Source organism: Clarias gariepinus, chromosome 27 (assembly GCF_024256425.1).
Source record: "Clarias gariepinus isolate MV-2021 ecotype Netherlands chromosome 27, CGAR_prim_01v2, whole genome shotgun sequence".
NCBI lineage: Eukaryota > Metazoa > Chordata > Actinopteri > Siluriformes > Clariidae > Clarias > Clarias gariepinus.
The window spans coordinates 8,459,403-8,481,367 of record NC_071126.1 but is presented as its reverse complement, the minus strand read 5'-3'; the positions used below and the strand labels follow the sequence as shown (position 1 = coordinate 8,481,367).

General features: G+C 39.5%; 1 protein-coding gene across 1 annotated transcript in view; it reads left to right on the top strand.

Moving 5' to 3' along the window:
* Nucleotides 1-1,366: 1,366 nt before the first annotated feature.
* Nucleotides 1,367-21,965, top strand: part of runx2b (RUNX family transcription factor 2b) — a 31,938-nt gene continuing 11,339 nt past the window's right edge. Inside the window, exons 1-4 of the mRNA XM_053489310.1 lie at nt 1,367-1,694; nt 11,892-12,238; nt 13,470-13,626; nt 15,134-15,238. Coding sequence (XP_053345285.1) covers nt 1,637-1,694; nt 11,892-12,238; nt 13,470-13,626; nt 15,134-15,238 — 667 coding nt within the window. The 5' untranslated portion in view covers nt 1,367-1,636. The remainder of the gene's footprint in view (nt 1,695-11,891; nt 12,239-13,469; nt 13,627-15,133; nt 15,239-21,965) is intronic.

Here is a 21,965-nt window from a genome sequence, read left to right as displayed (position 1 = left end):
CGTATGCATAGTAACAATTCAACATAAGAACAATCCGATGAGTTTATATTTTGGGAATATATTCAAACATATTAAAAGGATTTTGAAATAAGCGCTTTGTTTCTGTATAATTTCAGCGACATACCTTACAAAGCTAAGCGCGCTGAGGCGCAGCCCACCAAGAACCCTTTCAAAGTTGTTTACACCATCCCACACACTAATTCACTGAATTAAGCTAGATGAAAAAAAAAAAAAAACGATTGAGACACATTCCGTACATTCCGATGGTGAGATGCTGCTTCGAAGCCTGGATGCTTTAAACAGACACCTGTAACCCGTGATCACAGAGGAGACCCGAGCCTCAACCCGGCCTGCATTTTTTTGTGGCGTGTGAATCTGATGAGTCACCTGAGCCGATGGTGCTTTGGACGTGTGGCAGGTTTCCCCCCCAACACACACACACACACACACACACACACACAGATCCGGCATGATTTACAGCCTCTTACAGGAATCACCTACATTTCCAAACCACTCAGGCATACACACTCACACACACTCACACACAGTCATACACTGTCACAGACTTGTTGTGCAATCCTGTGCGGACAACTTAAAAAAAAAAACAGATGACAATAGCAGAGTGAAGGAAAGAACTTTAAACAGTTAACTGTGGAGTCCCAGCACTAAATATCGAACTGCTGTCCTCATCCCACCTTTGACATGACAGCAGTTACAGGCTACAGCATGCTACCTTGTTGTGCCTAAACCAGAAAGAGTGAGAAACTGGAAGAAAGCCCTAGGCAGAAAAAGCAGAGAGCATCAAATAGTCGCTTTTGCGCTCCATGTGCCGTGGGAGGTTGAGGTCGGTAATTGTCCTCGCCCCCCTCTCTACTGAAGCCTCATGACTCAGGGGAGCTGAAGATCTCCATCACACCCCCATAACTCCCCCCATACCCCGCTCCACCCCACACACCCCCCCGAGTGCCAGGAAAAGCTGCCGAACCACGCGTCTCCGCAAGAAGAAAAACAGAGCAAGAGCAGGAAAGAGGGGGAGAAGGAGAGAGAGAGAGAGAGAGAGAGAGAGAGAGAGAGAGAGAGAGAGCAGAAAGCCGCAGCAGTAAGACGCTGGCCCACTCATTTCTGTTGCTCTGGTGATGTCACGAGCATGTGACCCTGCCTCTCCAGTGACAGCTTTTTGAAGGGAGGGAAAAAAAAGAGAGATTTTAAAGCTTCTGCCGTTTTGGGTTTTCCTGAAGGCTGTGCTCACCTCCTGAGCAACCACAGAACCACAGGGGTTCAGATCAAAATTTTTACTCCGGGCAGCACGTAAATGGTTAATTGTCACAGGTCAGCCTCGGGCGTAAGGAGCGCACCAGTCAGTAAGTACGCTTCAACCGCACTTTTCAGTGCAGCAAGTTTGGCTCCATCCTCTCCAGTTAGGGGACATTTTTTTTTTTTTTTTTTTTTAAAGCCAGACCTGGTCATTACTTGTGGTCATGAAAATAGTTGATACGAAAATGCAATTCTTGTGGATGTTTTTACCCTTGCGCTTTTTCTCCTGGCATGATGCGTGTGCCTAGCTGAGGACGCCTCAAAGGTCATCAAAACCATAGAGAACCAAATTTTATCCTGGGAGCAGCTGACACTGGCGGCAATGGCATCGAACAGCCTCTTCAGCTCTGTGACACCTTGCCAGCAAAACTTCTTCTGGGGTAAGTGATAACTAAATCGAAACATTCGAATCCGTGTGATACAGTGTCCAGGGTGATAAAGTCAGTCAGAGATCCACATATCTAAGTAAACTCTGTTTTTGCCAAAACAACAGCAAAAAATCCTGCCATGCCATGAAAACATTTACATTACGAATACATATTTGCAAACATTTGCAAGCAGCCAACATGTTTATACAGCTTAGGGTTACATGTGTGGAAGGATGTCGAGAAGGAAAAAAAAAAGTTCTTGAAAGATATTTCCATCAAGCATAAACATTCACTCAGCATGCTGCGCACATTTACGGACAAGCAGTGAAACAAGGCATGGAAATTGAGCGGGATATGAAAGCGAACGCACGAACGTTTGACACGGCCTGTTGGATTAGTGGGTGTGCATCATCATCTCTGCAGCCGACTGGCCTGACCAGGAGTGCGAATGTCCATCACGGCAACGGCCCTGGTAACAGAAAGAGAAATAGCCAGAAGAATATGCAGGAGAGAAAAGTCTGATTAATGCCTGCTCACTTACACTGAGGTTTATTTTGTAAGGATACACAATCAAGCCTTTTGGAAATGGTATCATTAATCTCATGACATGATCAAATTATACCATTAACTAAGAAATAAGCAAAAAAATAATAATAATCAGCTACACTTTCTGTTATTAAAATATAATTCAATTTTGCAATTGCAACTGGATAAACGAAACACAAAGCTTAATTGTGCACAATTTCCTGATGTCAAACTCAGACCCTTTTATTCCGCTTGATCTATGGTTGTACATATCCCACCAGAGCAGTTCTGAATAAGTCCAAATGTCTTGTTTCCAAACACAGCTGTGCGGAGCGTGCGTCCCGAGCCACACGAGCTGCACGCTTCCCTCCGTGATGCCGGAGCCAGAGAGGCACTTATAGTAATCAGCACCCTCTATTAGCATGTTAACCTCTGACCCTCTCTAACATCTCTGGGGTGAGAGAACAGAAGGATGAGAGCACCATGGCATGAAGTTTAGTGCCTGCTGAAGAATAACACAGTTTGATTAGGGCTGCTGCAGGTGTGAGCAGGAAATGACTGATGTTAATCAAAACCAACCCGGTGTTAAAATGTGAGGTCTATTTTTTGGTTATAATATATAAATATATACATAAATAAAAAAACATGCACTAAAGTATGTTAATTTAATTAGGCTGCAAACCTTCTTTTGTGGCGTGGAATAATCGTCGACATGTGTGGCGAGATGTAGACTCGCGTATTTTGTTGCTCTTTCTATCAAAATCAAATGCAAAAATTATTGACAGTGATCCTATGGTAGCGATTATGATTTCGGAAAAAAAGAATAAGAGAGAGAACAATAAAAAAAAATCCACCCGAACTACAGTCTGATGAAAGCGGAGAAGACGATTTAATGAGCTGATGACTCAAGATCCAGACTTGTTTCAAAATATCCATATACAGTAATTGAGACTACATAAGCTGCGAAATGAAAAAGCAGCTTCTGTTGCGTGTACCGGCTCCACAGATCCTACCACAGACATTTCATTTTTGGAGACGCGCTAAAAGCAAACCAGACGGCGCTTTTCCGCAGCAGGGCCGGTGGAGGGAAGCCCTCTCATCAATAGATAATTGAAGCGAGGGGAAAATCACTAAGTCCTCAATAGTAGCTTGTAAGAAAAGGGAGTCATCTCAAGAAGATCCCGTTCTCAAAGGAACACTAATTTAGTGCAATTTCATTACAGCCAGCAAGCAAGCATATAATTAGAATGGGAATTTATAGATAATGATACCTGTATTGCTGTCTGGAATTTGTCAGTTTACTGTCAATATACTGAAAGTAATGGAACTAATGTGTAATTTAAGATTATTTAACCTTTTATTCTGGCACGCTGTTTGCCTTGATGATGATTGTTATCTTCTAAAACCAAAATATATTAAACATTTTCAATCATTTTCCAAAAAGTAAGCTAGCTCTCAAACAGCTGGAATGCAATGCAGAAACTTATAGGTCGCGAACACCTTCGTTTAAATCACAGCTGTTTAAATCCTTGTCGTTTTTTTTTCTCCATCCAGTCATGAGGACACTTCTCACTTCCTAAGTCCATATACAATGATATATGGTATTACAAATGGCCCATGAGAAAACACTTCAATAATTGGAACATGGCAAAGGGAAGTGACAATTTAATCAAAGCACTTAGTCAAACTGTACAGGAAACCGAATCCCTTTTCTAGTGTCAGAGCAAATGTGCAGTCAATAGCTCGGAGAAATGGACAGAGGCGGAAATGACAAGAGGACGCCTTCGGTTTCACATCACAACAAGGGCCATCTTCTAACTCATTCGAATTAGCTTCTCGCACACTCCCAGGAGGGGAAAAGTGTTAAAAGTGAGGGATCAGTTGCACACCTGAGCGTCAGCCCGCTGGCTCAAGAATACTGGAGTGACTGTAGGCACCCGTGTGTGTGCCTGCCGCTGTAACTGGAGTAAGGGAAGAAAAAAAAAAAAAACAGGATCAGTTTGCGCCTCAGAGTTCCAGAACTGCAGGGTCGCTAGAAACCCACAGGTGGATCAAACAGCACCCATCTGCTGTGAGGGAGGTGGCAAGGGGCTTTTGTGCTGGCTCATTTGTTTTACTTTTCCTCCTCCTCACCCCACACATTTAAATAAAACAGGTCTACTGACTATGCTGGAAATGCAGCTGAATCACTTAATCACTGTCTCGGCACCTGTGATGCAAGCGCTTCATCCAGGACGTCTGGGTTACGTTAGGTTTTGTGGTGCCGATACAGTGCAGATTCACCTACACATTTTTTTTTTTTTTACAAAGGATGAAATCATATATGCTTTGGGCATAGAGGAGAGAGTGGGCGTGCACACTGATACTGTGTTCAGTAATTGGCTTTGAAGTAGGAGCAGCTTGGTATTTTTTTTATGCACTTCCCCTCTAAGCCGGCTAGAGACTAGAGGAAGGTGATCAGGGAGAATCATTTGACTTTGCAGCTCAGGTTTAAGTATCACCATGTCCAAGGGGAAATAAAGAGAACGCAACTTGTGGTATCTAATAGGACCTGCTAAACCACATCTTTGACCGTTGCATTTTAATATCTGTCTGGAGCATTTTTTTTTGGTGGGTACTATAGGGATCGTTGTGTGTATCAAAGCAAAATCACATCTGGCATCACTTGACAAGTCAACCTTCTGTTTCCTTATGTTCATTTGATGTATAAACTCCTAACAGTAGTCCTGTCTAGCTCTTCAAACTGTTGCACCGATGCATCAATTCCAATCAATACGTCTGTCAGAAGAATGACATGGTACGAACTTTAACACTGTGATTCCTTACAGTTACACTAAATGGTGTTGTCAGGCAAAGGGCATCAAAAGCTGTTCGATTGCTATTCGAAGCGCTTGTCGTTTTGTTGGTGGCATCCAGACCCCACTTGTTGTTATTTCATGCATCAGTGAAAAAAAGATGCCTGTTTTATAAAACAGAACCAGACATAACAACAAAAGTCTTGGAGGACCTGAAAGTTAACCGGAATATATAGATTTTTTTTTTGTCATTTTTAACAACCACAGGCATCCTACATGAGAAAATTTCACTTCAAAGCAGGAACTGTCAAAATGAACCACAACAACATTCTCAGGCGATGTGTGTGAATTCTCTGAATTCATTATATCCAGAAAACAAGCTTTCTTCAGTGCATATATAAAATGTTCATTTTGTTAAAACCTGTGAACTAGATATTTAGCAAACAATTAAAAGCTCCCTTTAGGAATACTACTTAGAAACACTTTGTAAAATTCTGCATAGCAACGTTCAGGGTTCCCTCAGAGGTAAAACCCAAAGAATGCTTTAGGGGCTTGGATGGAATCTATTTTCTAAAAGGATACTAACATACACTAAACCACCAACTTACACCACCACCGCAACCCTTTACACACACACACACTTTCAAAACTTTCCTCCTATATCTTCAGACCCTTATTTTAAAGTGAATACTTTGTGACTATGTTTTAGGGTAAATGATTGAATTATAAGATAAACATTTAAGGGGTAAAAACACATCACTGATATTGGCATTGCCACTTCAACAATGCACTTTGTTTTAAAGATAGACTTTGGTTCTAGACTTAACCAAAGTAATTACAATGTAATTTATTTTCATGCCATTATTACATGATGATGGATTCGGTTTTATTCATGAAGCTGCATTCTATTGCATTTTTTTTAAATACAAAAAAAAAAAAGAATGAACCTTTACCATGTTCAGCCTAAGTATATACAGATGCTTGTAATGTCGTCACTGATCAGCCTTTCACAGAAGCATTAAAGTGGAGTAATTCAGTTAACTTTAGACATTTGAGATCTTTATACTTAAGACGCCAAAAATTTTATTTTATTTAGTTCTGACCCACATTGCAGTGATTACCAATAAAATAAATGCACCCACTGGGATCTCGTTCAACCTTTGATTCATGAATTTCAATTCTTTTGAGTTTAGTTCAACAATCCAAATTATACATCATTTAAATTTTACAGAGCATTTTATACAATGGGAAAGGTATGCAACAGAAGAGACGAGCTTTGTCTGTTAACAGAAGAGCAAAAATGTAGCTCATGACAAATTAAATATATTGTCAGATGGAGAACTTCCTGCTAGGTTTGATGTTGTATTATGTGCAGCCCAAAACCCTAAAGTAAGTTAAGTTTGTAATGTGTTTAATTCTATTGAATTGGTTTATCTAGAACCATTGCCGTTACTTTTTTTCCAACTGACATACGTTATTTGAATGGGAATGATGTCCTTGATTTAAAAATGTGTTGATAAATGAATCATTTATTTCAGTATAGAAATTATCCCAAATAAATGTTCTGTTATTTATTACACAGCATACAGCATATTTGTTAACTATCAGAGAATGTTGAATAAAATGATAAAGGAAAAAATTGTCATTATTAAGAGTCTTTATGAGGGTGAGAAACGGAAGTCTGAACCTGATAATAGCTCATAGGATTTTAAAAGGTGGAGAAAATGATCACCAGGATGTCCCGTCATATGAAATCTCATGTCCAGTGGTATCATCAAAAGACTGGAAATGCTGCAGATTACTGACCAAATCATCTGACCAAGATGAAGATCTAACAGATCGAGTTAGATGCTGTTCCTGCTTGGCTGGAATGAAAACCCGCAGCCCCTCTGGCCTCCTGATGATACCACTGAACACCCCTAAATTCCTGTTTTTCCTTCTGAGTGGGAATAAAATATGCATGAACTAAGGGAATTATACATATACAAATATGCCTAAAATGCACTGATATTCCCATGTACTTACTACACCAAAGAACCAATTTATCATTGTTTTACTTGTTTTAATACATTCGCACAAATGGTACTGTATGTGTAGAAAATCTTTATGAATAAAGTCTATTGTTTCTGTTAGGTAATGTTATGCATGTCATATCTTGAATGTTAATTACTTGAACAAGGTTACATTTCAGTATCGGTTTATGATTAAGAGGGATTATGTGTGCCGAAAGGAAATGAAAGGAGTCTAAAGAGGATGGATATCGTCCCAATTGCTTACACGAGGCTGGAGTCCAATTAACAAGGATATAAAGGATATACTCCCAAACTCTAAAAATGATCTGTTGCGATATTGACCTCAGTGCCTTTCTGCTTCCAGAAGCGTTTGCTCTCTATCATTTTTTTCCTCACTAAGCGATTCATCAAACATTCCACATTTTTAGTTTTGGATTATTATTTCCCCCTAAGCTTCGGTAATGACTAAGTTTAGCTCATAGGCTGAAAAGAATAGAAGACTAGGCAGACCTCCTCCCGGTGAGAATGATTGAGTTTCTACCAAACAATGGCAGCCTTATTTTTTCATGAAGAAATATCAGAGCAGTGGCCAAGCAAATCACCTGGTTCCACAGACTTTTGACATCCTGGAATAATTCATTTAATCTACTGCTGTGCACATATGGCTATAGTATACTTTACCCCAGCCTGAGGTTTATATGCTCGAAGAGCAATGCTCTGTGTGTCTTGCTCAGATTCCGGGCTGCTGTTCTAATCTTCCCTTCATTTTTGGTTTCATTTGAGCACCACACACTTAAAGAATAGAGTGGCGCTAACAGAAGCTGAGACAAATCAGCAGTGATGGGTTACACGCATGTTACGGATATCTGCCTGCTTGTGTTGCCCATCAGGTGTTCGATCCCTTGTCCGTGCATGTTCCACCATCCATCATTCTCATTCTACTGCAGAAGGTGAAATCTACTCCCAATAAATTTACTACTAGTTTTAACTTTCACACAGCGAGTGGCAGTGGAGACATTAGAACAGTATCTTACATATCTATAGTATATATTATAAATATTTTTCAACCGACCAGGTGGTTTCAGAGGGGAAGTAGACCAGTGCAATTCACAGCGGAAGAGAAACATGTGAGGTGGAATTCTGATCTTGTTTCTCGCCCAAAATAAGCACGCTCTTATGGAAAAACGACACTCTATCCTTATCCAGGAGTGTTTGCTGTTCATACTGATCCCGTGAATATAGGGAAAAACTAATTACTTAGTGGGATTTTGCAGTGCAAACATTTTTTTGCTCACTTACAAATATTATATGTAATATTGTTAGACATAAGAAAGTAAAAAATAAAAAAAAATAAAAATTTGGTTATCCAATAGCATGTTTAAACTGTTTACGCTTACAAGCCCTTCGAAGCACACCGCTTAAGGGACAACACAAAAAGAGTGTAGTGTGGTGTGGTGTAAAATGTCTGAACACCTAGAGCGCTCCACAGCAGACAGTAGAGCGGCACACACTCTTAATGCCAGACCTCGTTGTTATGAGTGTTTAATGGCAGCCTACACATCAACGCCCTTTTTTCTTTCCCCCTTCCTAAGCCACATAAGTTCCTTTTCTGTTCCTATTTTTAAGTACAAGTGATCTCAATTAAGGACCTCCACGAAGGATGAAGGCGGCAGACAGTCATGCCAATAAGAGCAAAAAGGAAATTGTCTTTGTAGCCGGCTCCCCCTCCACCGACCACAGCAAGCCTCCATCTCAACTCTGATTTCCACACGAGGCTGCCATGCCGCACGCTGCACTCAACCAAAACAGCCAGAGGAAAGCACTCGGAGTGCACCCTCTCCGTCTTTAGCCCTTAATGGAAAATCTCCTACCCGGCCTCGTTTCTGTTCTACCACTTCTGTGCCATCTCAGTCGTCTCTGCCATTTCTGCACGGTTGCAGTTTGCTGCCTACTCAGATCCTTTGCCTTATTTGATAGCTTGGCAAGTAGAGTTTTAAGTCTGCCTTACTGTCTTCTTCTGCGATGATGTCATTAGCCGTTCAATGACAAATAGTAATTATGGGCTTAGATTAAATCTAGGGATCGAGAGGAGTTGAGGAGGTCTTCCTGATTCACTAAGAAGTATGTTTCTGTGAATGTGTCTTTCCTCTCTTTTTTTTTCCTCACTGAAACACACACACACACACACACACACACACATATTCTCTCCACCCCTCTGTTCTGCTGCCTGCCAATGATGGAAAGTAAGTGTTTGAAACTGGAAGGTTCCGTGGCCCCATCAAAATGCTCTACACATAAAACCATAATTAAGTGTCTTTAAAAATGCACCACTGTGAAATGGAGCCTTGATCCAGGGACTTAAGAGGCTGGATTTTTCCTTGCAACCAACGAAAGAACGCAGGACTAGAGAAAAACACACATATACACATATACACACACACATACACACACAAACACACACAGAAAAACACTCATGTAGCATGTTACATAAAACCGTGGCTTTATGAATCAAAATTGTAGTCATTTGGATATTGTTCCCACCCTGAAGCTCAGTATCTCCTTTTTTCTAAAGCAGCAGTCAACAAAGGCTCCTTTGTCTTGTGTCATTATTTATAACAAGGTGTGTATCAACAGGAGAAATGTGTGGATGATGATTGCACAAACTCTTTTTCATTAAAGAAATTCCAGAGAATACCAGTCTGATGATTTATCCACAGCAAATCACACTAACATCTCTTTGGCAAGCTCATCCTATCGCTTCAGTATCAGATCTGCATCAGATCCTGGTTCTGTTCCTCTCTATCCCAACAAACTAAGAACATCCTATCATCAGGCTCTGAGGCTGATCCAACAGACATAAGATGAAAGATGAAAAATGTGATGAAGAGCAAATAAAAGTGAGCTTGCATCCTTCGTAAAACTGAACAGCTTCGACTTGTCGTCTTTATGGCACATCAGAGGCAGCTGTGTGGGCTGCTCTCGGCTCATTAGGACATCAAACAACGAGCCCCGAAAGGAGTGGGCAGAGTCCCGGTCTCGAGGCTCAGTGAACGATTGAAATTAAGTGTGTACACTCCACACCGATATTGCTGGCAGATGTCACGCATACTGTACAGCAAAGTAGATTCAGATGTGACAAACGCTCTTTGATATCTCTTTGTATATGACTTAACACGCAGTTTGGTTTAGGCATATCAACAGCCACCCTGTTTCTCCTATTAGATTTTATTTGCACCATAGTTTTATTGATTGTCATGGTAATATCTTTTTTTTTTTTTTTTGATAAATTACATTTGCTGCAGGGTGATCATCACTAGGGCCATCCTAGAAACAGTCCCGTAAAACAACACTTTTTTCCATACGGCACACTTCTGGCCCAGGCCAACAGAAATGACGGAGAAAGCAAGACACAAACCTGTGACCCCAGACTGTTTGAATAATACCCAGTGCGATTTAACTATGGATATGTTTAATACTGGTACAACCTTAATTACAACCCTACTGATTTATCCGTCCATAAATTTTAAGTCAATATTCTGAAACGCTGGCCAGTCTGAACCATATTTTCTGATGTTCTGGGCAGAAAGAGAAGGAACGTAATTCAATAGGCTTTTTTCCTCTGTCATAATGATGTGCCATATGCACGTCTGTCTCTGCTTCCAACATTTTCTTCTATCCTATCCCACATCCTTATAGTGAAAGACATATAGACTTTATAGAAAAAGTCACAGACAATACTGCATCCAAAACACACACACGTATATATATATGTGTGTGTGTATGTGTGGGTGCACGTGTGGTAATGCCACCTCGCTTTTCTCCATCACCACACGTTTGTGGTCGTACGTCTCATCTCCATAAACCTGCATGTGGAAATAAAGCACCATAACTTCAGTAAAGCTTTGAAATGTAACTGCCATCAGTATTTATATGTGGCCAGATAGACTTTAGCGAGTGTGTTTAAAACGTTCCTCAATGGAAAGAACACTAAGACTGAGATCTATACACCATCTTTACACTAAATCCAAGCAGATTGTATGATATTAGGTTTTTGGTCTATCTGCTCATTCTTCAGGCTATTTATTGTGTGCGTCGAGTAGGCTGGAGTGTTAAGTCTGGTTTGTTTTGCCCTGTTTTGAGTCAACAGAAAAAGCATTTAGTTACCGCTCTTTTCATTTATCAGTTGTCATGGCATGTACGAGTGGGCACTGTCAAATGGACATTGCAGTAACTATAATAAGTATAAGTATAGCAAGACAACATATGCATGCACATGGTTAATAGACTGATTTGTTCAATGATATTTAGTTGCACATTTTGTGTAAATTTAAACAACTGTGATCCTAACAGATTTAATCAGATTTGTATCACTAGTGTCTGGATATCTTTTAACTGTATAAGTTAAGTGACAGATGTGGGGGGAAAAAGTTTTACTCGCGCGCGCGCACACACACACACACAGGAGGGCAGTTAAATAAGCTTGCCTCAACTCTGTAGTAGAGAACATGAAAGATATCTGGAACATTGAACACATTAGACTATAACAATCACGCAGTAGAGTGAGAAAAAAAATTAAGCTTAGACGTGACGCGTGATTATTTTGGGAAGGTTTTTTTTTTTTTTTTTTTAATACAGGAAACTGTAGCAAATGACGCCTGTGAGTGAAGCTCCAGTTGAAGTTTTGCCGGTGACGGAGCTGGTTTCGGACACTTCCGACTCTCATTTCATTCGTCTCGTGCGCACAGTGTAAGAGCTTCGCACTTCTCCGACTACAAGACAGGAGCTCAGTGAACCTCGGCGGCTTGCCTTACCTCTGGTATACAGTAACGCGCGCGCGCGCGTGTGTGTGTGTGTGTGTGTGATGCGCATTCCCGTAGATGCGAGCGCGACTCGGCGCTTCAGCCCCCCGTCCAGCAGCCTGCAGCCGCTCCCGGCCAAGATGAACGAGGTGAGCAGCAGTAGCGGCGGAGGAGCAGGAGGAGGAGGAGGAGGGTTAGGCGGAGGAGGAGGGAGCACCGGCGGGATTAACAGCATTAGTGGCGGGAATGCGGGAGGTGGAACCGGGCAACACGACGCGAGGCTGCGGCCGCTGGAGAACCGCTCCATGGCAGAAATCATCGCCGATCATCCGGCAGAGCTCGTGCGCACCGACAGCCCGAACTTCCTCTGCTCCGTGCTGCCCTCTCACTGGCGGTGCAACAAAACGCTGCCGGTCGCTTTCAAGGTAAATAATAATAATAATAATAATAATAACTTCTGCGCTTCTGTTTTTTTTTTATTTTGTTTTTGGGATTATTTTTAACCCCCAAAAAAATATTATCATAATATCAATTTATATAATAATTGAGGGTGAGATATTAAGATCATTTGTTCCAGAGTCATTGTGTGTGTGTGTGTGTGTGTGTTTTACACCCAAAACAAAACTAATTAATTTAGTTATTTTTATGTACGGAAACTTTTTTTCTTCACACGGTTATTCTTTTTTTATTATTATTTAGTGGCTCAGTGAAATTTGCAGGTATTTTGGCTTTAGTAGTAATTAATACTACTGCTTTTAATACCTCTAATACTGTCCTGTTAATTGGCCTAATAAACCTAACATTATTACAATTAATTTAACAAAATATAGAATCTAAGTATAAATAAGTGTGTTTATAAATATGTAACTTATATCTATCTATCTATCTGTCTATCTATTCTAATCTGTCTGTATGTCTGACTGTTTTTTCTCTTTTTATTGTTGTCTATCTGTTTATTACTGTATGGTTTCTTTACAATGTTTTTAAAATTCTGAGATAATTATAAAAAATGTGATAATATATTATTATTATTATATTTTTATATGCATTTAAAATGCCTAGAGATAGATACAGTATTTTATGTATTTAGCTATTTTGCACATTTCGTAATAACAGTAATGTGTGAGATGACAGACAAGCACACAAAATGTGTGTGTGTGTGTGTGTGTGTGTGTGTGTTTGTGTGTGGGTTTGTGTGTGTTGTGTGACTGATGACAGCTTTTCACATTTGCGTTCTCCCAACTTGCTTTCGTCATAAAAAGTAATCTGGGAAATTTCTCCGTTTTGAAACAGCTCCCACACATGCTGAGCAGTTGTCCACTGTTTTTCTAGTCATAACTGCTTTTCATTTTGACCAATGTTTTAAGAAATAAATGTATATTCATACAGACATATTTATAGAAAACACATTTCAAGCGCAAGCCGAATATTGAAATTAAAAGCATAACAGCACTTAAAAAGTATAAAAATATAAGCCAGTCACGTGTTTCCAAATGTTTACTTTTACTGCAAGCTTCTGCTTCTCGGCTTTGTAATTTTGCTAGAATGACTGGGAGTGCTGATTCAGATAATTCCAGCACTAGTTTCCAAAACTTCCTAACATGACCCCAGTTGGCCCTGGAAGCTATCAGTGCAGTAAGTGTTGTGTCCCTGCAGGTGGTGGCCCTGGGAGATGTTCCTGATGGCACTGTTGTCACTGTGATGGCTGGGAACGATGAGAATTACTCAGCGGAGCTGCGCAATGCTTCAGGTGTCATGAAGAACCAGGTGGCTCGCTTTAACGATCTGCGCTTTGTGGGACGCAGCGGACGAGGTCAGTCCACTTTTCAGTCAATAAAATATTTAGCTTTGAACACTTTTTCTTTCTACATTTAGATAATTATATCTATGATCTGAAAGCTGGAAAATTAGTTTTTTTTAAGGGCTATGATTGTCAGCTTCCTGGCTTCTTTCACTGGCAGCAGGACAGAAATTAGAGAATGAAAAAAAACAGCCAACTTCGAGCTGTCAACAGATGTCAGTTGGGTAAAGCCGTGTTGTCTCCTGTGTGTAATTATCAGGTCTGATCCACTTAATGCCAATTTTGCTGTTGTTTACATAAGGGGATCTGTAAGTAGATAAGATTATGTGGTGTCAACACAAGATGAGAGAGGTTTACACAGTGAGGGCACACTGTACGTCTGTTGTCTTAATATTAGTCAATCAGCTGTATTTATTTTTGCACTTCGTGACTACCTACACCTGCTCCAGGCCAAAGCACCATGTGAGCACAATGTGTTCCTAAAGTTTGTGCAGAAAAGCTTGTGACTAAGGAAACTACGGACAAAAAAACATTATTTTAATTAGTCCATCAGCTACAGTACAGGCCACGCCTAATAGCGAATGATTGTTAATTAAGTTACAAAGTTATATGTGTTCCTGGGCATGTTAAATCTAATAAGTATTTATAAAAATGTATTTATGCATATTTACCTATTTAAATTAGGTAGTGGCTTTATGTGGGTGTATAATTAATTTGAACTTGAATTTATAAAATAATTGTTCTTATTTAATTTAATTTTATTGTATTTTATATATTGCCAAGGCAGTCTTTTCCATAACTGTCTGACTATTGCCACCACCACCACTACCCCCCCCTTCAGTAGGCACTCAATATCGAGATTTAACATACAACATCTATATCTATATCTATCCATCTATCATTTGCAATTTCTAAAACATCAAATTATACATTTTTCCTTTTAAATAATGCCAAATCAGTTTCATATTTTTTTTTTTTTTATCAATTGGATTTTTTCCCTGTAAATTGATTTTCTTTGCTGAGAATGCATTACTGACTTCTAAAGAATGCATTAATCGACTCGAAGATATTTTATACAATCCAGTCTTCCAGATTTCATATCTTAACTGAAGCGCTTACATTTTTCATCATCACAAGAGAAACATTTCAATTCGAGTTGAGATAAAAACCCCAGCACTGGAACTGTGTGTATGTTCTTGGTGTGCTCTGCCGGTTGTTGCTCAGAGATGACGTTCCGCCCACTCCTTCCTGTCTCCCTGACCAAGCACTGACATTCCAATGAGACGTCACTTTAGAACACTGCATTCCTCTTAGAACCCCATTAGAGCACAATTTATCAGCCATTTTGTTGGCCCAAGTTAATTAATAAAACAGAGTTGTTGCCACCTACATCTGATGCCCGGAGAATTAGGCCTAAATTAATTCTTTTTGTGATTAAATCTGGCAGAGATCTGTAAACATGGTAGCAGGTACTACTTTTATTGTTAGGAACTAAACTCATATTATTATGTTTGCACAGGGAAGAGCTTCACCCTGACGATTACAGTGTTCACAAACCCTCCACAAGTGGCCACTTACCACAGAGCCATTAAGGTCACGGTGGACGGACCACGTGAACCAAGAAGTAAGTTAAAGGCTATTTAAAGTGACTAAATCTCTGTATTCTTGTCTTTTCATGTCCTATCTACTGCTTGTTTGAGGTGTGATGCTTCTTTTTTCTCTGCTGCTTTATTCTTAGATTGTGTAACTCAGATATTGGCTGGCTTTGAAAGTCTAAACAAAAGCGATAACTATTTTTTTTTTTAATCTAGTTATTTTTTTTTATTCATTGTCTTACCCGTAAACTGAATAATCCTTTTGTGTTTGCATGCATGTGTGTGGGTTAATCTTGTGATAAAATTTTATGCCATTACTCCCAAGAAGCTCCCAAGTGTTTGGAGAACTGTTTTTTTACACGCTGTAATGCTTAGACATTATCTGTCTATTTTGCGGGACGTCATTGATCAACTTTTCAATATCGAGACCAGAATAGTCCTGTTCAAGTCAATGGGTTTATTACTAAGTCCGTTTTCGTTTCATGAGAAGGTTATTTCAGTACAGCATAGGTTTTTACGACACACTATGGTATGTTATAGCAGTTATGATATGGGATTTCAATCTACACTCAGTCTCAGTAGAATCAGTCTATCTTTTGTGTTTCTTTGTTGGGATCTAGCAGTCTCCCTGTGTGTTCGTAGCGAGTTGTCAGCGGAGGTGTGTCAGGCTGTGCCGAGGCTCCTCTGGGGTGCTATAGTGCTAACATCAGCTCATTTTTAATGGCTTTCAGTGCCAACCTGTCTGGAGAACAGCTGTTTTACTTTATCATGAAAAAAATACATACTCCATCTTGGCGTAGGATTCAACCCTATCACATCGCTTGCAACATTTCTCTCTCCTTCCCTCTCACTTACTCTAGTCTCAGCGAACACATATGGTTCTGGTGTTTGAAGACACACTGGCTGTATGGTCTTGATTCTTCATTGTATTGAGACGGCCTCTAGCAGTCGCCGCACTTTTGTTTGATGTCACAGGATTCCTGTGCTCCTGCTCTTCTTGAAGTGCTTTATGAAGAGGCAGACAACTTGCCTGTTACTGTGGCCCATAATCAACGACACCTTTCTCAAGACATTTTTAAATCTTTTTTTTTTTTATAGAAGTTTTTAGAATGAACTTTTTCTGGGGGACAAGGCATATACAAATGATGTAGTAATAGTTAATGCCGTTAAATGAATTGTGTGTAGATAAAGAGAAGGTCACGGTCAGAAAGTACAGTACATGCCGTTGCGTAATGAGTCAGTGACGCCGATCACGGAGCTGCGAAAGCGTCTGCGCCCTCTGAATAACGTTGTATTTCAGCACTTCCTTAACACTGGGATTCTGCATCATTAAACATCTAATTGGTGTTAATGAGAGAGCAATTAAGAAAGAGGCCCAGCTCGCTGAACTAGACAATGGCAACAGTGTGCCGCTTTTCACTGCGCAAACGCTTGAAAGAACACCTTCTTCTGATTCACTTGTCAGCACTTACATTTGTTATGCATTAGAGCATTTATGTGTAATTTAGAAATAATAGGTGCATGTTTATGTACAGACTGTTTTATTTTCAGTCAAAATATAATTAGCTTATTATGTCTTAATACAGAGACTAATGTTCATTTGGGCTGCCTTTTATTCAGGGTGTCTGCAGGGCCTCCGTCGGAGTTAAATGTATAGCAGATATTAACTCAGCACAGTGTGTGCATTATTAATGTGTTTATGTGTTTAATAAACCATGATGGGTGCCATATGAAATGTTCATGGGTGAGAACTTTCAGCGCTGTGTGTGTTTGTGTGTGTGCATGCGTGTGAGAGAGATATGAAATGAAAGTATTGATAGTCTGGTTACATTAACAACTCACACCATGGCATTGATTTCAAATGTGATTTTCTATTGCAGCTCTCTATCTGTCTATCTGTCATACTGTACACTGATTTCAGCAAATAACTGCACCGCTGATTTTGCTTGTATGATCCCCAAATCTCTCTCCATCTCTCAGTAATATCGCAAATGTATTTTTGCTGTTATGTTTGTTGTGTGCAGCCAGTTGTGGATAAAGCTGGCTAAGCTCTAACCTATAATAGCCCTCATTAAAAGTTATTTAAACTAATAGATAGGGTGGGGTTGGTTAAAACAACACACTTGCTCCGGAGGCCCCATGTAATTGCAGATCATATGTCGGACTGTCATTCTTGGTAACACGTTTAAAACAATCTTTTTGTTGTACGCTGTCAGTTTCAAGTGCGAGTGCAGGACTCACTTAAGGCTGCATTTAGAATGGGAACTGCTCACATGAAACCAGTCCAAACAAGAGAGGAGAAGGGGGAAAAACAGACATAGCCCTGGCCCACCGGATTGGGCTTACATAAGGTGGTGGTAGAAGTGCGTGATCAGTATCTAGCTGGATATGTCTGGTCTGGATACCCAGTGTCTTTGTCAGAGCTGTGTCATTACAGCTTGGGAAATAATGATGGTGCTCTGTTAGGCATTCTGCTACTTTCATATGGACAGAGAGGCAATAAAGGAGTGTGTCTAGAAATTTAAAAAGCTTAAGGATCCTTGTATTTTTTTTTTTTTATATGTTCATGGGTGTGTGTGTGTGCCTCTTTCTTTCATGGCTTACCGTCTGAAGGCTAAAATGTAAAGACCACACAGACACCTGGCAGGTCTCCATGACAGTCTGACTCTGCATGTTTCCCTCTCTCTCTCTCTCTCTCTCTCTTTCTCTCTCTCTATTTCTACCCCTTTCTCATTTTCTCCTGGCTGTCACCCATGCTGTCTTTTCCCTCTCTTTTCCCACTTCCTGTACTTTACACTATATTGCACGCTTTTCCAGAAACACCCAGAACACCATTATTGTCACTAGAAGGGAATTAATTTTTATATTGTGCACAATTCATTAATTAACTGTGGTCATGGGATACTCTAGTCAAGGTCATGAACTTGTATGTGCACGTTGTAGGATATTGCACTGTACAGTATGTTCAGTTTGCTATTTTGAGTTGTCATATTAATAAAATAACGTTAATGTACTACATATGGTTTAAACTGACTGCGCTGTGTATGCTACAGTTACAGCACACTTTAAGTAAGTGTTGTTCCAAGTTTTTGTCCATAATAATCCGTCTTTGAGATAAGATTATATTTTTATATAACCTTATTTTTATATAATTATTATTAATATATAATCTGTCTCATATATTGTACCACCTGGTTAAAAAACATCTGTGTTTGGATGTACCAAGAACCTTTGATTGGATAATTAACGCAGTGATTAATATGATTCAGCAGGTAGCTATTATTTTTAACTCTAATTGCTGCAGTGAGAAGTTTCTCATTTCTTTACCAACCATCTCAGAAGATATATCCTGTGTACCTGTGTTTTAGAAGGGTCAAATTTTTTGGCTTGCACCAAGCAATGAAAACAAAGTACAGAGATTGCTGAAATTGCGAACTTGGGTTAGGAACTGTCTAACCTTATTATTGAAACTTCACATAAGGAAATGTGGTTGGGGGAAAAAAAATCCATAATCGGACATTACTTAAAAGCTTGGTGAAGCTGCATTGTAAAAAATCAACAGTTGAAATTCCTATGATGTTTAATAGTAAAGTGCAGTAAGTGCATTTCCAAATGCACAATGTGGTAAGAATGCATAGGATTAGGACTAAACAGATTTGTTGGGCTTAAAAAAAACAGTTGTTAGTCTTTATTTCCTAGGAAGTCTACAGATAGGACTTTAGAAATGGTTACATGGTCTAATACATCCAGATTGACCGTATTCCAGGGTAATAAGGGAAACACATCTGCACCCATCATAAATAATGCTAATATATGCCTTCATGTGCTTCTCTTATATTACCCTGGTGTATTTTATTGGTTTGGTCATACTGTACTGTATGTAGACTCAGAAATGTTTTGCGACAAAAAATTACGTCAGCTGCTGACCTGAATGTACTGAATGACCAGGTGGTCACATCTATGCATTGTGCTCCTTAAAGCACAACAATGTGAAGATTCACTGGGCCTAAATTGTGAAAGACTGGTTCCGGGAGCATAAGGAATTAATTAATTTCCCACATGAATCAACCACCACAGAGTTCTGACCTTTATTCTATTGAATGTCTCATAGATGTGCTGGAGAAGATGGGGTGGTTTTATTCTCCTATCATCAGTGCAAGATCTCAGCCAAAAATGAATGCATCTCCAGACAAAATTTGGCATCCGAAATTGACCAATATCAGAGTAGTATTTTGCAATGCATCTGTCAGAAACAACATTGCACTCGGCGTAATACTGCTCTTAGCTCGAGCTGATATCACATTCCTCTGTTGTAGACAAACACCACGCTACACATATAAATCCTGATCTAAATACACATATGAACACTTTTTTTAGATCAGTTCTTCCCTTTACACAAGTAAGGGGCCTTTCACACATTCACGCATATTTAAATTCCTGATGGTTCTTAGTCACTCCACTCTGTGACATCATTTACCTTAATCTTCTACAAACTGGCTATGCATTAGCCTCAAAATGTAACGAGTTACTCATGAATCATTTGCGATGTTGCGATTTGACCCCCCCTACACATTGTCAAGACTTAGCTAGGTATTTTGGTCATGGCCCATATAAAAGGCAAAATATTTAATGAGTTTTTCATTAATATCCTATCAGCTTACCCGTTAACCACAACCTGGATTTCTTTATACATCCTTTTATTAATCTTTAAATCCAGATGGTGCAAAATTTTTATTCATCCATTTCAACACAGCTAGCAAAAACGAAGCATTTAGCAAAAGGGATTGGGCTAAATTGCCTCACTCTCCCTAATTAAGTCTACCACATCGTTGTTGAAAATGATGTGCTTCACAATCCTACATAGTGCACTACATGTCTATTAGGAATGCAGCCACCCAGGCTAGTTAACTACAGTAGCGCTGCATTCATTTGGAAATACTTCATGTCACTAAACGATCATGAATAACCGTAGCTTATTCATTTATTTATTTATTTTTATTTGAACAATGGCAATTCTTGATTAATCATGAGTTTAAATCATGACAGTTCAGTAACGTATAGCAGCAAATCATAGGAAAACTGCATATTTGTGGATGTTTATTATCTATTGCAAAGAATAGCAAAACACCTATGCGGTCTTGTAGAACCGCTAAGGTTTACCTACAAATAACTTACGCAATGCTAAGATGCTTTTAGTCTGTAATGACTTTTCAAAATTTTAAGTTTCTGTAAAATTGTTTTTTGACAGCTGTGATATTTCCTGAAGCTTGGCAAATTTTACCGAACTCTGACTTTCTAACTTTTTGATGACCTCCACATGATTTTCCACAATCATGGGGTCAGACTGTAGGAAAGCCACCAACTCAACTTTAAATATTGCCCATACTAAAAGATTTTCTTTATATTTGGCACGTCACATTGCATCAGGTATTAAGTCTCATTTTGTCTGATATTGGGATACAGAATATATATAACTGGGATAGCAAGTTTATTACTGTATAATATCCGGTTGCTCAGATATGGCAAGTGTAATATTGCTGTGTTAAGATCTTTTATTTTTTTATTTTTTGGGGGGGATTCTACGATATAGTAAGAAAGAGGAAACCCTCAGCCTCATTTTGACACCTGGATTTCCCTGCTGCCTCTATAAATAACTTTGCCAGCAGCGCATGTTTATAGTGAAAAAGCATGTTTCTCTATCCCAATTGGAATAACCAGCTTGGATGGTGTTCAAGTGCTTTAAAACAAGAATAAGTATTAAACTTTTGTCATTTCTGTTAAAGGATCAGAAAATAAGGTATTTATGAACCACATTTATGCAGCCATAATGTAATACTGTACCTAAGCAGGCGAAGGTCTCAAATCTTACTTAAGGTTAAGGCCTTAGTGAATAATGCAGTATATTAGCAGTTCTGGCATTTGACCTTTTATTGCAGAATTCAGTTAAGTCAACTGCAAAATCATTACACAGCTTAGGTCAGCCAAGCTTAGCTTTCTATTATCCTTTTAGTTGCCTTTGGCTTTTTCTATTATTACCCTCCTAATTCATGTCTTCCTCCAGCAGACATGCTGCATTTGTTTATCACTGTTAGTCATGATGGCCAAACTGCCAATTTGGGAGCAAGAGGGAAATAACCTCTGATGATATCTCTTTCTTATTCCATTTATTACAATGTTCCAGGTTTCCTTTGTCTGTATAATTCTGCCCTTTTGCTATCGGGGAACTTATTACTGGATGTTTAGAGATGTTGTCTTGGAATTACCTTGACAGACCTTTAAGTGTTTAGGCCTTAGCTCTGAAATCAGCCCTGTGTCAGCTGGAGGTTACATATCTTACAAGTAATGTTTGGCCATGGTCCCAGTGGGCCAGTCAAGCATCTGGAAAGAGTGTGTCCGTGCTTCCGCTGCATGATTGGACAGGGAAGTGTTGGCTATCGAAAATCTCACCCTCTTGTCTGGGAGATGATGGGAATATTTGGGACTTCCCCCCCAGCAGTGATATCATCTGGTTTCCTGACTCTCTTAAATACCTCCACTCATTCAGGCTCATTCCCTGCACTAATTCCCCCTGCACCAGCTAATAAAGCTTGGTTCCAACTTCACATGGGGACCTAGAGGTAGGCTGTGAAAGAAAGAGCAGGCATGTTCAGCTCATACACAGCACTATTTAGAAGGCTATGCCCATGTAATTACCATTATTATTTCATTTTTATTATTATATAATAATTGTGGTGCAATTTGTGCTTTTATGATCAT